This window comes from Podarcis erhardii (genome assembly GCF_964252035.2).
Source record: "Podarcis erhardii genome assembly, chromosome: 6".
NCBI classification, from domain to species: domain Eukaryota; kingdom Metazoa; phylum Chordata; class Lepidosauria; order Squamata; family Lacertidae; genus Podarcis; species Podarcis erhardii.
Genome location: NC_138510.1, coordinates 86588136 through 86605768, shown reverse-complemented (window position 1 = coordinate 86605768; position 17633 = coordinate 86588136). Strand labels below are relative to the sequence as shown.

Sequence of the window (17633 nt, the reverse complement as noted above, 5' to 3'; positions counted from 1 at the left end):
CATCTCAGGTGTGGGGGAAGAAGGATTGAGAATACAGTGGTACCTCGGGTTAAGTACTTAATTCGTTCTGGAGGTCCGTTCTTAACCTGAAACTGTTCTTAACCTGAAGCACCACTTTAGCTGATGGGGCCCCCTGCTGCCGCCACGCCACCAGAGCATGATTTCTGTTCTTATCCTGAAGCAAAGTTCTTAACCTGAAGCACTATTTCTGGGTTAGTGGAGTCTGTAACCTGAAGCATATGTAACCTGAGGTACCAGTGTACTACAGTGTCAAAGGAAAGAGATCTCAAGAGACACACTTTCAATGCAAGCTAAAGGAGCGTTGTTTACTAGAATGTCAAGCCAAGTTACATAACGTATCCAATTCTGGGTGCCACAATTTAAGAAGGATGTTGACAAGCTGGAGTGTGTGCAGAGGAGGGCAACCAAGATGATCAAGGGCCTGGAAACCAAGCCTTATTAGGAACGGTTGAGGGAGTTGGGTATGTCTAGCCTGGAAAAGAGGAGACAGGAGATACAATAGCCATCTTCCAATATGTAAAGGGCTGTCACAAGGAAAATGGAGCAAGCTTGTTGTAGGAGTGCAAATATCCAGAGATGTAGTGATCAGGTGGGATTGCTATGAGGAATTATAACAGATATAGAGTAAGCCAACTGTGTCAGCAATGAAAGCATTGCGTTGACTGGGTTTAAACTATTTTGATATGATTCTTGATCAACCATACCTCTGCATCTCTGGCCCTTTTGATCCTACTGCCCATTTCTCTCTCCTCACATGTCACGTACACAGCAGCTCAGCAGTTGCTTCACCAGGCAGGCATCCTGCGCCATAAAGATTGTGGGCAAGCTTATTTTAAGTAGCTCTCTAATGTATATTAATCTTAGGATGTTGATCTTAGGGCCAGGAAACAGATCTCACATTAAGGTGATAATGGTCACTGTCCTCCTGGTCATCCTCCTTATCATGTGTACTGATTGTTTATGACCTCCGGGGTTGCCAGAAACTCTTCTTTGTAGTTCTCAAGTTATTTACTACCCCTTTGTAGTTCTCAGCTTATTTACCCCAAAAGTATGCATGGATAACTAGTGTTTATAGGTTAACTTTCTCCCCACGTGGGTTTGTGGAAATGCTCAGAAGAAATCTGATTGGTTCTTTCGAACACTCTGTAAAAAGCTCTTTTGTGAATAAAACGGCTTGGGCCAGGGGCTGCAGATTCGGACAAGCACAGAGAGACACGATTATATGCACCCTTCCCAGAGTCTTGCTGGTTCAAGCCTCTGTGTGTATTCTTATTAATCAGAGTTCAATCCTTCCTTTACTTTGCGAACGCAACACTTGTTTGTTTGTTTTCTGTTCTGGAGGGTAGAACTCGAACCAATGGCTTCAAGTTAACAACAAAGGAGATTCTGACTAAACATCAGGAAAAACTTTCTGACAGTAATTGCTGTTTGACAGTGGAATGGTCTCCCTTGGGATGTTGTGGACTGCCTTTCCTTGAAGGTTTTTAAGGAGAGGCTGGATGGCCTTCTGTTATGGATGTTTTAGCTGAGATTCCTGCATTGAAGGGGTTGGACTAGATGACTCTACGATTCTATGATTCTATAAAATGCATGTGAAAGGGCATGAACACTAGGGGCAGCAAAGTATTCGGGAGAGGAACAACCTTCAGATTCATGCCCTGAGTACGCTAGCATGGGAGTATCAGCCACATCTTTAAAGATCACACTGTGAAAATGTTCAGGCCACCATAACTACTCAGGGGGCTCTGGAATAAGATTTCACTTTGCTCATGATGGGGCGGGCCCCATCAACTTGGTCTCATGAACCATGTTCAGACTTATATTTACTTTCATTCTGGGACCTTGAGGTGAAGGGAAGGCAATAAATTCTAATACCACCGCTACTACCAATGTTTAGAATGTGAGCGAGTCTACACTAGTGTCAGGGACTGGTCAGAGGAGGAGGACACTGGAGAGGGGGTAGTGATGTCAGGGGCTGGTCAGAGGAGAAGTAGTGGTGGAGACCTTCTCCCCATCCTGACCCTTCCAGGGAGGAGGAAGAGGAAGACAGTATATATTTATAACAATGGTTTGCGGGAGGTCACAGCTCAGAGGCAGATGAGGGGGAAAGTTGGAAAATAATGAGAGGAGGAGCAGGCAGCTGGCTGACACGTTGTTACTAGAAAGCATTCCAGACCCACCATCTCCCAGAACCCAGCAAGAGCTTTAAAAGTAGAAGAGCAAAGAGCTCAAAGACAGAGGACACTTAGTAGCACCCATAGAAGTGATGATGGTGACGAATGAGAAAGTGGGAGAGAAAAAAGGGGTTGAGATCTCTCTGTAAAGATTGAAATAAAAAAGGCCTGTAAGAAACTTTTCCTTGTCTTTATACTTTCCTAGGCAACCAGTTGGGAGCCGCTGACAGCATCCTGTCAACTAGAAATATTGGTCGTGGGTATTTTAATGTCTCCCAGGCCATATTTTGCAATGCATTCACCCTTCCTTTTAGAGACTCATATCTTATATCATACTCTCATCGTTCCACTTGAAGTTGTACATGCAGAGGAGGTCTGCAGTCACAAAGTTTGTTCCTATCTACCACCAAACATAGCTCTCAGCACTTAGTGTGCCTTCCACATAAACATGGAGATTCTATGTCTTCAGTATAATCACATACACCAAAGTCACCCACCAATACACTAAATATTGTGCTATTGTCCCTCCCATATTCACTTTGAGGTTTCACATTTCTTCATCCATACCTCCTTACTTCCACCCATCCCAAACCTCAGCTACTTTCACGTTTCTGACCAAGAATTTCCCCCTCTTTCTCTTTACTCCAAATGTTCTGCATAACTTCCCATCTCTCTGTTTCTCATCTAATCTGCTCACGTCTTATGACCAGGCCTCCGGTAATGAAAATACTGAACAAAATAAGTATCTCTTGAATTTTGCCCATTATTTCCCATAGTTCAAGAGTTATGTTTCCCATAGACCCCTTAATCATGTGATGTCACCAAAAACAACAACAATAACACATGTACAACAGTTTCCAGGGGTTCGTGAAGGTTCCAGAGTATGCAGAAACAAGAGACCAAGGCCAAATAAGATGCTTGCTTAATTACCATGCAGCTACATAATTGGGCTGGCCCTTTCATTAGACAAGCTGAAGCAGTTGCCTCAGACAACAGAGACTCTCTTTTGCAGCCACCTACCTGCCACCGCTAGAAACTATTTCAAAATATAATTGGAAGCTTAAAGGTTGAATATAAAACCTTGCACTTCAAAGAAGTTTAAAGTAGGCACTCTCCCAGGACACCTTGCCCAGAATGCCTCTCACAGAGGAAGGGCTCACTTCCTCACAGTGGCATAGTGTGTTTTTATGGTGCCCGGGACATGTGTGAGTGTGTGCATGAGCTGGGGAAACAGGGCACAGGGTGCGGAGGGCAAATGGAGCTCTCTGTGTGCCAGCCCAGCCCTTGCCACCAACATAACACCAGCCCTGAGCTGCTTTGTGAGGCTGGAATCTGGGGAGGGCGGCGTGAGAAGGATGCAACAAAACGAGGTGGAGAGTAGGGTGATGGAGGAAATAATGTCAGAGCCACTACTGTGCTAAAAAGGGCGAAACATTATTTACATGTAAGTGGAGGGATATGGGCATAGCTGCCAACGTTTCTCATTTTTGAAGGGAAATTCCCTTATTCCGAATAGGATTCCTCACAAGAAAAGGGAAAAGTTGACAGCTATGGATATGGGAGAAGAGGTGTGGGAGCAGCAGAGCTATCTGCCTCAGGTAGCGCTTTTGTCTTGCTCCGGTCCAGGTTACATATCTTGTTTTTCCATAATTAAGTACAAGCTTGAGGGGGCTGATTCTTATTGGGAAGGCAAAGCAGAGGAAGACTTTCCTCTCCCACTGCAACTGGAATTACGTACCCAGTACCATGGCTAGGAGCCTGGGGAGTGGGACAGTCCCTACTGATGTCTAATTTGATCCTAAGGCCATGCCAAATCAGATCAGATTGTGGAAGGTCTGGGATCCACCAAAAATGGATCCAGGATAAGCTAAGACATAGGACGTCTCACCCTGCCCAGAGTTTGCTGTGTTGCCACATCTGACTGCCAGTGAGTATAATCCACTCTGTGCACCACTGTTGCCCAAAATTCATTGCCATGACTGGGAATTTGCAGATGTGCGATAGCTGCTATGGCAAACAGAAGCATTCTCGTGAAATCACAGAGTATTCATTGACACAGTTGAAATACTTTAAATGTTCCACACCTGAGTCTTCGAACTCGCTATTGTAAGTATTCCAGGTCTCGCTGATGCGAAGCAGGTTCTCTTCCATAGCTTGAATATCCATATATGGACAGTTGCATTCTGGGAATTTGGGCCCACACTGACACCAACAGTCGTTGTCCTTGCAGATAAATTCCCCTTCTGAGTTGCAAGCAATATAGCTCAGAGCTGCCTGCACAAACCGCTCCTGTAAGTAGTCAGGAAGGATCAGCTGAAGACCTTGAGGGGAGAGGAGGAAGAAGAAGACAGAATCCATCTTACTAAATGGGATGGCTTCCTCAAAGCTATTGACAACATCCTTTCTCTAATCAATATGGATAGAAAGCAGTCTTTCAAAAGTATCTACAAAAATGATTAGTCCATGCATGCTGAATAATCATTTGTGACATACGGGCAGGGCCAGATTTAGGTTGATGAGGCTCTAAGCTACTGAAGGTAATGGGGCCCTTTATATGTCCAGCTGTCCTTTGTCAGCGTCAAATTGTCGCTGTTTTTTGTGTTGAATATATGCTATGTGGTAATTTATGGACCTAATAGGTATCTAAAGCCATTTGAACATAACAAAATATGTCTTTTATCAAAGTAATTGTTGAACTGAAATTCAACAATTAAGAAGAAGTATATTAATAGTGAAATACAATTAAGAAGAAATTGCTGTTTTAGGGGTTCTTTTTCAAAGTCTGGAACAGATTAATTTGTTTTGCATTACTTTCTATGGGAAAACGTGCCTTGGTTTTGGAACGCTTTGTTTTGGAACAGGCTTCCTGAACGGATTAAGTTTGAGAACTAAGGTTCCACTGTATATAGAAATGAGCAAACCAGTGATATTTTAGGGAGCCTGTTACTTACATCGGTGCCCATTACTTACATCATAGGAGCCTATGCAATACAAAACACTGTTGCTGTATGCAGGTTTTATTTTATTTGTTTTTTATCTTATATTTTGGAAAAGTATATCTAGGGTTTTTTTTTAAAAAATAATAATAATAATTTTGGGGCCCCCAAGGGAGTGGGGCCCTAAGCTATAGCTTGTTTAGCTTATATGTAAATCTGGCACTGCATACGAATAACCTGATGGGGAGGGGGAAACTGGCTGTATGGAGGTGATTCTGAACTGCTACAGGTGACCAGGCAGGTGGGCCAATGAAATCTTTATAAAAGTAGCTTTATTAATATGCAATGAATGTTTAAGAGCAGTGCACTATTGCCCATGTATCTAACATTCAATATGCTTTTATTCTCCTTTTCAAAGAGATGCTTTTGAAATCAACAAAGTTTGTCTACCAAGACGGGGAATGCCAGGTTGTCTTAACTTTATGTATTTCTTAAATCAATGAAAGAGTCATGTTTCAGGTCGCAGTAACCTGAACTGTACCCACTTTGGTATTGTTGATCTAGCAACTATAGCCCTATGCCCACATTACTCAGGTATGGGGCAATCCCATGTTCACTGGGGAGCCAGTGAATGCTATGTTCACACTTCCAGCTATTCCTTGGCCATTATACCCCCTTTCTTCAAAACCATGTGTTCCGCACAGTTGTATGTAACAGAACTCCAAAGCATACGCTCACATTTGCATCTATGGGCTTTGTGCCAACAGAAAACCTGCACAAATGGGAATCCCAATCACTCCAGAGCCCTTGCATTTGAGCAGGAATTCACAGCTCAGAATCACTTTGCAGACATTGCTGAACACAGTGCAAAATTATCAAAGGAAGGGGGTGCAATATTGGGGGCGGGGCTGAAAGCAACACCCGACTCCCCAGGAAACATGGCATTGCCCTACACAAAAGTAACACAGGATTATGTTTCAGCATGTGCAAAAACACTTGTTCAGGATGAAATGAAGGTGTGCAAAGAGCCCTTTGTTATCCTACGGCCCTTGTTTATAGCTTGGTTTCACTCTAGATTAACCCCTTAGTTATGTTAGATGAAGATCACCTTCATATATCTATATCATCTATATCTATATCTATATCTATATCTATATCTATATCTATATCTATATCTATATCTATATCTATATCTATATCTGTATCTATCTATCTATCTATCTATCTATCATCATCTATCACAGCATGGCAGCTGCTTCCCCCTGCTACAATGTCACAAGATTGAGGAATATGTAGGAATAGCAATAAATATGACAATGAGTGAATGTTGTTGATAATGGCCGTGACTACAGCAACCCAAATATGTGGATAGGGCATTCTGCTTCCCAGTGGGGTGTTGATAGTATAGGAAAGACCCACACAACTGGTGGCATCTACACCAGTGTGAAATATTTACATGTCTACATGTGTTTCACAAATCAATCCAGGTAACTGGTTGTTGTTGTTTTTTATCAGATAGTTGGAGTGCTTTCCTTTTGTGAAAACTATCAAAAAATGAAGGAGAGTTTAGAACTGGCTTTGTGCTATCTGGAATTGCTGAGCCTAGGTCTCTCTGCTTTGCTGTGTTTTGATGCATGGGCCTTTGCACCAGGATTACTCTCTTGATCATGGCAGTCAAGAAACATTTGCAGGCAGCAATGCACAGGAAGCAATACAAACTAAATAGGGAAGAAATCAATTCAGTCAAGGATATAGTCTATATTAGCAGGTATCATCCTTCCAGCTCATCACATCTAGTCCTTTCTAATATAATGCAGGTGTTTACAAATGACTGGGAGCCAAATTCTTTGAGCCAGTTCCATCCAACTGTTGGCCTTTAAGCTGCTTTAGTTCCATTCAGTTCCATTCAGTTATATCTGTTGTCTCCCTCTTCACCTAGGTTGTAGGGTTAATGGAGCTTAGGGTGGAGGAGGAAGGCAATGGCACCCTATTTGTATTTTCCGTTGTGAATGCAACCCCTTTTCTCTGTGTCTCCTTATGATATTCAAAGTATATGGTGTTGTCCTCCTGGGATGGTACCACTTCAAAATACAAAAGGGAGGATCACAAAAAAACCTTTGATGTGGAAGGCCAGCAAGCCAGAGAGAATACTATTATTTCGTTTGTTTATTTGCTTAGCACTTCAAAACTGCTTAATATTAAATCCCTAAGAGATATGCACAAAATAACATAAAAACATAACATAACAACAAAATAATGTAACAGAAATAACATAAAAACTAACAATACAAGAGTATACCAAAAAAGAAGAAAACAACGTTATATAATCTGGAAGAGGTAAAATCAGGAATTCAGGGGAAAACAAAGTCTGATCTTATGGATCAGGAAAGTCTTCACAAGACATGTAATGAAAATATTTTAAAAGTCTGAAAACCACATGGCTCCTGTTCATAACAAAACCACAGCTGAGGCTGTGCTCCCCTCTCTCTCTCAACTTCACTTGCCATCTATCTATACATGTAAAGGTAATTTTTTTGTGGGGGAGCATAGTAAACTTGGGACTGTGTGTTACCCTTTACTCACCAAGGCAACATTGACTATGAAATGGTTTTAAAAGGCAGTTCTGTGTGCCGCGATTTTTCTGTAGGAATCCAACGGCATGTATCAAAACAGGTCTGTGATTGATGTAACAACCAATTTCCTAAGCATTTTACTGACAAATATTATGTCGAGCGCAGGGAGAGCAGCCTCCGAATGGCAAATAATTTCCATAAACACAGTGGAGATATGAGCCCCAATGAAAATGACAGGATCATCTATCAAACTGTTATATGCCCCAAAATATCAGGCGTACAATGTGATATGCAAGATAGGCTGTCCTATTATGTGAGAAGTGGAAGGGGAGGGTGGATGTTGAGCTTATACGTCAATTCAATGGGAAGATAATTCTCACCGCCTGTCCCAAGAGCCAAAAAGTGTTATTTTCAGGCAGCCCACATTCCAAACCAGCAAAGGTTTCAGCACCAGGAACAGCTCCATTTGGATGATGGTGGCAGAGGCTGCTTTCAGGAGAAAGTCTTACACCATCCAAAGCTTTCACAGAAGGAGCCCAAGCAGATGCGAAATTTTGTGGGAAGCTAAAAGAATTTCAAGAAGCTTAGCACAAATTATCTGAGCTTTAAAAATAATCTCTGTAGCTGTAACCAAGGAAGAACGTACTGAAAAAGAGAAGGCAAACAACCAGAGCTTTTGTTTCACATTTCCCATTGCTATTTTCTTCCTGTGATCCTATAAGTGTTTTAGCTTGATCTGTGTCTGTTTTCCCTTCCTTGAGATTATATGGTTATTTTAGCTTGATGGTAGCTGGTAGCACAAGGATGAGTACCTCTATCACCTACAGGTGAACACAAAATCATTTAGCTCACTATTAAGTGGTTGACTTGCCAGCAATTGCCACTGACAACAGAATCATAGAACTGTAGAGTTGGAAGGGACCCTGAGGATCATCTGGTCCAACCTCCTGCAATGCAGACATATGCAGCTGTCCCATATGGGGATCAAACCTGCAACCTTGGCGTTATCAGCACCATGCTCTAGCCAGCTGAGCTATCCTAGCTCTAGGATTATATAGGAAGGAAACTACCCCACTGTTCAATGGAGATAGAGAGATAGAGAGATAGAGAGATAGGATAAATGATAGATGATAGATAGATAGATGATAGATAGATAGATAGATGATAGATAGATAGATAGATAGATAGATAGATAGATAGATAGATGATAGATGATAGATAGATATAGATATAGATAGATAGATGATAGATAGATGATAGATAGATAGATAGATGATAGATATAGATAGATATAGACAGATAGATGATAGATGATAGATAGATAGATCAGTTGCCCTTCCACTTTTGCTCTTGGCCCTGCCCACACCAACATGTGGCCCTCAGAAGGTTGTTGGTAAAGGAATGTGGCCCTTCAGATCCCCAAACCTGATTGACACCAGCTCTAACCCAAGGAGTCCCACAAGTTTCACAGGCCTGGCTTTTCCAATGTGGCAAAAACACACACATAAACACATACTCACTCTCCACTCACTAGTTTAAGATCAATGGAATGTATTGCTCAGGAAGAAGTTTGCAAAAAATAAAATAAAATGACAAATCCCTATAAACATCTTCCTACAAGAAATTAACAAAATTCCACCCACGTACCTTGCAACTGAATCTTATTTTCCGGACTCTGTACCAGAACAGAACTGACAGAATCTAGGTTGTCATAGTTACTGCAGCCAAGAGGACCAGTCCGGGTTTCTGTTACCTAGTGAGTAAGGGAATGGAAAACCATTTGCTGTATTATACAGAACAAGCTAAGTTTCCTTTTAAAAACACCTGGCACAGTGCAGCAATAGAATTCATTTTCATATATACAAGCGGTGTGACATTTTTACCTGGAAATATGTTTCTTTTAAGCAGCCCCTTTCACAGCCTTATTTGCCGTATCAGATCACCGTGTTTTATAGAGATGAAATTCAAGGGTAATTTTAGCAAAATCTTGGGAATTGCATTTTTGTAAGGGCTGTGTGAAAACCTACCCCCTCCCCCAACCCTCCACATGATATTCAGGGGTGGTGTAACAGGGAATAATTTCATTACATATTTGCTGGGGGTTGGGGCGTAGAATTCGACAGTCTGGTTGAAAGAATGGCCTCAGAAAACTACTCAACTACCCTTCTGAGATTTTTCAACTTGGTTAATACAGTATGAAAACATATTATTGGTTCCAATTGGTGGGTAAAGGGAGCAATGGGCTAAGAGAGGAGGAGTAGATGAACTTGGGGCAGACTATATACCTAAGCCAACATTTATTGGATAGCTCAGTCGGTTAGAGTGTGGTGCTAATAACACCAAGGTTGCAGGTTCAATCCCTGTAAGGAACAGCTACAGTTTCCAGGAATCTTTAGGGGGAGCCATAATGGTTAAAGTCGTAAAAATGTGCTTTAAATGAATGATGTGGATGCAACCAGTATTTGGCCTAGGTCACTTAGAAGGTTTCAAAGCTCAGTGGGGATTTGAACCCTGGTCTCCCAGTCCAAGATCAACACTTTAATCACTACACCACACTGGCTCAGTATATTGAACAATAATAAAACTAAATCCACAGTTGTATTCCATTTTTTTCATACTACTCGCAGGCAACAAAACAGGCAAAGTCACTTCGCTGAATATTTGGGTTGGGTGAAATTATCCAGTTCAGGAGGAGTTTTAATTTTTTTTTTTGGGGGGGGGCTATTTATCTGATTTTTTCCATGAGAAATTTTTACTTACTTCTAAATTATTGTGTTTCATACTTTTTCAACAGTTGAGGTTTTACTTTGAAATTTATAAATATTTTAAACAACATGATCAAAGTAAAGCAACCAAAGCTCAGCATTTATTTATTTATTTTTAAAACCATGTAATTTCAGTGAGGAATGTTTTAAGCATGTATAAAAACTTTTCACTGAAATCAATGGGACTGCCAATTGTTCAGTTTGGGCTGGATTATACCATTGGATTTTAAATCTGCAAGATTTAACATAATCTACAAATGTTAAATAGACAAATTTAAATGGGTTGGATTCAGATTTGCTTAATTGGTCTTAGTTCCCACAAAAACCAATGGGAGTTAAATTAAGCCACAACTAATTTGTCCTGCTGATTTCTAGTATACATAAATTCAGATGGTTTGCAGTATAATCCTACACATGTTGGCTCAGAAGTAACTCCTACTAAATTCAGAGGCACAATCTCAAAAGACACAAGGGGAAATGGATGCATGTTTAATGATGATCCCCTGGATCCCTTCATTTTACTATCTGCTAAGTCTTAAGAATGTATTAAATCCATATTTTGATGTAATCATGAAAGCTATACAAATACAGACCAACCTCAGTTCTTGGCAATGATATCAATCAGTGACTGCTACAGTGGCCTGAAAGCTGGGAAGTATACCATAGACAAATGACTCCAGTTCAAATTTTTTACCCTCCCTTATCCATTATGGTCAACAGGGTGTCCCATGAGATGCAATGCAATTTCATTTGATACCAATAACAGTTTTAGAATTGCTAATTACTGAAATGGCTGAGTATACCACAAAGCCTAAGAGTTTGGTCAATGTGAAAATCTGTTTCCAGTATGACTTTTCCCCTTGACAAAACTACAAAATGAATGTTTGTATATTTCAAAACAGAATTTGCATCCCCTGGTGACTCTATTACTGTAAGACCTACAGTTTGAATTTTGAGAACTGTCTTTATTATAACATTTATTATCTTGAAACCAGTAATAGAGCTTCAGCTGTGTGTGCTTGTGTGTATGGACAGTAGCTTAAGCAATACAGAATGATTCTTGCAATATCTAGGTTTCAGGCATGAAATTCAAGTTTCGGGTACAAAATGTGTTCATTTATTGCTTTTGAGAGTCTTTGCAGAAACCAAAGAACACCCTCACACAACGTTCAACATCAAATCAATATTTCAGATTGTGCAAGTTAAGCATTATAAAGCATTTTGTACAATTAAATGTCTAATGAAATCATTGCCAAACGCAAACAAATTCTGATCATATAGTCCACACATTTGTTTCTGCAAACTTTCATGCTGCGAAAACTGGTCTTAAGAATCCCAGCTTGAATTTATCTTGAATGTTCATTGACAACCTAAGCAGGAGGCCCTGTAATATATGCAATGAGTCAGAGGGAGTTTTCCTGAGATGCAATGTCCATCTAAAAAGAAAGGAATTTCATTCTTCCCAGATAGAGTCGAATATGGGAAGGAAAACTAATGTCTAGTGTCCAACCTCACCTCCCTGCATGCTGCTCTTTTTGATTGTCCTGGAAGTTCCAAAATGCAAAACAAAGCAATGCAAAAAACTACTTAGAAGACGAATGGCAAAATTGGCACTACAAACAGGTGCTTGCGATAGATGGGTTTTCAAGCATTCTACCTTCAGGGCACTATCTCAATTTGCATACTGAGGAATGCCCAGAAATTTGCCCTGGAACCACAACATGTTGCAAAGAATTCTGAGCACAGCAGAGAGGGGGAAAAGTACTTTACTTCTTTCATGTGTTTCTTCTCATTTGTCCTTGCAGAACCCCAAGGAAGCTTTTGAAGAATGCCAGGCTTTCCTGAACACACTTTGAAAATCACTGCACTAGATAAACCAACCCTGTGACAATATGCGTTAGAAATAGTTATACTGTACTGCCCAGTTAAGCAGAAGTAATCATCTTCTGCAAATATAAGGCTAGATTTTCAGCATCTGGGCATACACAGAAGCGATTTCTGGAGTTGCTCTGCGCCAGTCTGACCCACAGACGATCTCCGTGGGAGTGATCTAGCCCATGCCCGGTAAACCTTGCCAACCCCTGTCCTATAGCATGGCTGTGAGATTGGAAGTATTTAGTTTTTAACTAACCACAGTTTGTCATAATATCCAAACCAGTAAGTGTGGTGAGTTTTAATTATGATTTATATTTGAATGAGCCAGGATTAGAAATCACAGTGTGGAGTTGGCTTACTTGGGCAAACCATGATTAAAACTAACCACAATCTATCCTAGTTCAGACATAACAACAAACCGTAGTTGACAATGAGAAAAAATGTTCATGGCTGATGGGGGGGGGGGCAGGATTCTACAAATCGAAAACTTATTCATGTAGCATTAAAACATAGTTTATTATGTCCAAACATGATGTCTGATTTTACTTGTACATCTTATGCCACAATCAATCTACTAGACTTTAAGGTGCTACAAAAGTATCTGTTGAGTTATCCCCAGCTGCCTGTTGCAAATAAGCATTACAAATCAAAAACGAAAATAGAATTTAAAAGCAAAACTGGAGTATAGCAGAATTTGGTCGATAAGGACCTCCTACTGTCAGCTGGAGAAAAGCAGCAGTTGTGGTCAGACTTTATGAGGTGTATTTATCACCAATGGGTAATGTGGTCTGGTTATTTGATATTTGCAATGGTTTTAGGGATTGGTTGCAGGTCATAGAATCATAGAATCATAGAGTTGGAAGAGACCACAGATGTGAGCAGTTTGGCAGTGAGTTTGCAGAGAGGAGCTGACTCAGGTGGTAGATAAGGCATTGGGTTGGATCCCTAGTCAAGGTGGACAGGGGTGTGTGCTGGGAGCCCCACCTCCACTCCAAGGAATCAGGGGATTCAATTAAAGGGATCCAGAGGGAGATCTTCAGTCTGGACGCCAAGACGGGTGCCTGATTGGTCAAAGCTCTCCCAAAATAGTGACCTGGGAAGGGTAGCCTTGATTTGATGTATGTCATAGGGTGATCTTAACCTTGGTTAACCCTGCCAATAATCAGCCAGCCGACAGGCTCGTTGGTACGGGATACACACCCAATGCCTGCACCAAAACCAGCTAACATCTGTTATCAATGCACTAGTAGCCTGTTTAGCCCCAGAAATGGTTGTCCTGTGTTTATTGCAACTTCCCAAGCCCTTACCCTTGGCCCATGGCTTCACTGCACCTGGATTTGCAATGGTCTACTTTGACAAAGTAAACAGTATTTCCGTGCGCTGCTCTGGTTTCGTCAGAAGAGGTTTGGTCATGTTGGCCACATGACCCGGAAAAACTGTCTGCAGACAAATGCCAGCTCCCTCGGACAGTAAAGCGAGATGAGCGCCGCAACCCCAGAGTGGTTCGCGACTGGGCTTAACTGTCAGGGGTCCTTTACCTTTACCTTTTTACTTCGAAAAAGTAGGTCTATTCCAATTTACAACTACCTCTTGCAGCAAAAAACTTCCCATATGAACAGCTTAGTTGGATCAGACCAAAGATGAGTCTAAAACAGTGCTCAGTTTCCAACAGAGAGTGGACAGTCAAATAGATGTCTCTAAAAATAGAGGTGCTCAACATTTTTGTTCCCCAGATTTGCAACTTCCCAGAGGCCTTTGCCTGACCACTGCTAGAAAAAGACTGCTACAGTAACTGGATCTTTGTTCTGACCCAATCCTTTAGGATTTCTCCCTTTTTCAAGAGTCATCTACCTTTAATGCACTATGAACGCATAATGTTGTTTCATAATGAGGATTTATGTGCTCATGTTTATTCTTCCCATTCATTCTCATTACAGCTTGAAACTTCTCAGGTAACCAAATAAGGGAAGGGTGGTAATTAGCCTAATCATTACATGCTCTGCTTTTGCATATTCAGATTCATCCTTCATTCAGATAGGCCATTCAAGGCAAATGAATATAATTACCGATTGCCATTAACTCATTAGGTCCCAGATTAGGGAAGATGACACTGTATTTGGGTTTTAAAAGTTGCATGTTTGTGATATGTGTGTGATGAGGGCCAAAAAGACTCTCATTTACATACCAACTTTGTGGCACAATCTACCCATAAGTGAGAATTTGCAAAAGCATGTCTGTACTCATGACACTAATGACCAATCTGCTCCACTTTTTGGCTTGTTTTTTTGTTTTGTTATTTCAGGCTTAATATGCTGTAATGAGAGTGAATGGGAAAAATGTATAAACACAACCACACATACTATACAACAGAAGTGTCCAAATCCAGGCTGGCCCTACTGTTAGGGAAAGTCTAGTAGCTGTCTTAGGCAGCAGATGTTGAGGGACAGTGAAGAGTTGTGCCATGCAGCCCATATTCTATCTGTTAAGCTACCCTGTTGCTTTCAGGTTTAGTGCATAATGCTGGAGACAGATTCAACAGCCAATCTTAACTTCTTTTGTATATGGAATTTGTGTGTGTGTTGTCCTTTGCCTCAGGCAGCAAAATATCTTGGGACAGTCCTGGTCTAAATGAACACTCCCTCATGCACGGAAGGGTGGAACAGGGTCATGTGATCAACTACACTCAGCTGGGCATTCATTCAGTGAGCATGAGAAGGAGCAAGGGGTGTAAGAAGGCAGTGGCCTATTTGCATCCTGACATATATCACAACCAGCACTGTTTCTATGGCACTGCAGAGTGTGGCTTCTGCCAAATACTACTTATTTGGCTTGTTGCCTGCTTTTTGCTGTAAGCTATGCAAGTAGATGAATAGGCGCCACTCCGGCAGGAAGGTAAACAGTGTTTCCGTGAGCTGCTCTGGTTTGCCAGAAGTGGCTTAGTCACACTGGCCACATGACCCAGAAAAACTCTCTGTGGACAAACGCCAACTCCCTCAGCCAGTGAAGCGAGATGAGCGGCGCAACCCCAGAGTCGTCCACGACTGGACTTAACGGTCAGGGGTTGCCTCTTGTTCTAGGATCCAAGCTTAGTACATAACACCCTCATTAATCCTACTCACAGTAGATTCATTGAAATTAGTGGACTTAACTGATCTTATTTGAAGGCTGAATCAGAAAAGTGCTGGAGATGCAAAGAGGTTGAAGGAACTTGTTTTCATATGCAGTGGACTTGTAAAAGGGTAAACGAGTACTGGGAAATGATCCATGATGAATTGAAAAAAAATGTTTAAAAGTACTTCCCCCCCAAAACCCAAACCCTGTTGAGGATAATTCAAGTGTCAAAAAAGGTTGTTTTTGTATGCTACTACTGCACCCCATGTTAAGTTAGCCCCAAAAAGGAAAACGAGTGAGGTCCAAACCAAAGAAGAATGGCAACTCAAGTTGACAGAATAAGCACAGCTTGCAGACTTAACATATAGAATAAGAGAACAAGAAGAACATACGTTCAGGGAAGACTGGAAAACGTTTATTGAATATATGGAAAATAACTGTGTACAGCTGAAAATGCTGGCAACATTAAGATAAATTCAACAGTGTAAATAAGTTTTGATGGATGTAATAATGGAATACTGAATGGTATGGTTTCTGTAAAATATGCAGGGATTTATGTTATGTAAAATGAACCATGGAAAGAGTGTCAGTGTTTGTAAAAAGCAAAAAAAGAGGAAAGGGTTCTGACCTCCCTTTGTCTCCTTGTCGGCACAAAAAGAGTCCACGAGAATATCCTTGCAGAGTTTTATTCTTAAAAGTCTTTGTGCAAAACACACCAGCAACCAACCCAAACACCAGCCACAGCACAAACTAACATTTCTCACTTTATATATAAAACCTGCTGCAGGCTGCTGAGTCATGCTGACCCAGCTTTATTCGCATTAAAGAAACAGCGGCCCTTTTAGCCGTGACACCCCTTCTGTTTCTTAAATGCGAAAAACCCCAACAGAAACAATACATACATACATTATATACATAAACCCAGTTTTGTCATCAATTCAAAGAGAAGAAGGGAAGTTGTTCATATTTTAAGGATGTAAAAATGAGTACTTTTAATTGTAAAACAAAACAAAAAAAAATTAGAGAGAGAGAGAGAGAGATGGAGAGAGAGATTTGTTGTTGTTTAGTCGTTTAGTCATGTCCGACTCTTCGTGACCCCATGGACCAGAGCACGCCAGGCACTTCTGTCTTCCACTGCCTCCCGCAGTTTGGTCAAACTCATGCTGGTAGCTTCGAGAACACTATCCAACCATCTCATCTTCTGTCATCCCCTTCTCCTTGTGCCCTCCATCTTTCCCAACATCAGGGTCTTTTCCAGGGAGTCTTCTCTTCTCATGAGGTGGCCAAAGTATTGGAGTCTCAGCTTCAGGATCTGTCCTTCCAGTGAGCACTCATGGCTGATTTCCTTCAGAATGGATAGGTTTGATCTTCTTGCAGTCCATGGGGCTCTCAAGAGTCTCCTCCAGCACCATAATTCAAAAGCATCAATTCTTCGGTGATCAGCCTTCTTTATGGTCCAGCTCTCACTTCCATACATTAGTGGACTTAAGTTAGTCACATCTATTCCTTTCCATGTGTCTACTCTAATGTTGACTACAGCCCTTTGTTTCCAGCTGGGGCTGGGCTGGGGCTTCTGGGAAACAGACACAAGAGTCCTTCCCTATAATTTGTGCCAGCATTGACTATGCAGAGTAGATTGCATTTGAACATGAATATTTAATTCATCTGCAATAGTTTTAATAGCAGTTGATATCTAAACATGTGCGTTGCGAAGCTGGTGGGGATGGATGGGTGGGCATGGCCAGGAAACACAGTAGTGTGAGATGAGGTTAGTCCATGTCCCACGCCCATGCATTAGTTTGATTCAGTGTGAAACAGAGTTCATCTGTACCCCCAGTATGGCCATGTCTCTGCTCTTACAAAAGTCACCTTCGTCACAGTGGGGCTACTTCTTGAGAATGCAGACATTCTGGACTTGGAAGGATTTGACAGCAGGTTTGGCGTGCAAGAGAACATTCTGGCCAGCACAAAGTTCATTCCGTCTCCGCCGTATCAAGCAGTTGGTCCCTTACCTTTCTCGCCCTGATCTGGCCACAGTGATCCATGTGACAGTCACCTCCAGGTTTGATTATTGTAACTCGCTCTATGCATGGCTGCCCTTGAAGCTGACCCAGAAACTCCAGCAGGTGCAGAATGCCATGGCGAGGCTCCTCACGGGGTCCTTGCTGCGAAATCGCA

The 17633-nt window shown here is 41.5% G+C and overlaps 1 protein-coding gene and 1 long non-coding RNA gene across 3 annotated transcripts in view; one reads left to right on the top strand and one right to left on the bottom strand.

Moving 5' to 3' along the window:
- Positions 1-17633, top strand: part of LOC309344071 — a 352998-nt gene that overhangs the window by 29153 nt on the left and 306212 nt on the right. The window lies entirely within an intron of this gene.
- The window catches only part of BRINP3 (BMP/retinoic acid inducible neural specific 3), a 263578-nt gene that overhangs the window by 69221 nt on the left and 176724 nt on the right, over positions 1-17633 (bottom strand). For both annotated transcript variants that reach the window (XM_081865868.1, XM_081865869.1), the window contains exons 5-6: positions 9352-9457; positions 4280-4516 (exon numbers count right to left, since the gene is read on the bottom strand). In XM_081865868.1, the coding sequence (XP_081721994.1) occupies positions 4280-4516; positions 9352-9457 (343 nt within the window). The remainder of the gene's footprint in view (positions 1-4279; positions 4517-9351; positions 9458-17633) is intronic.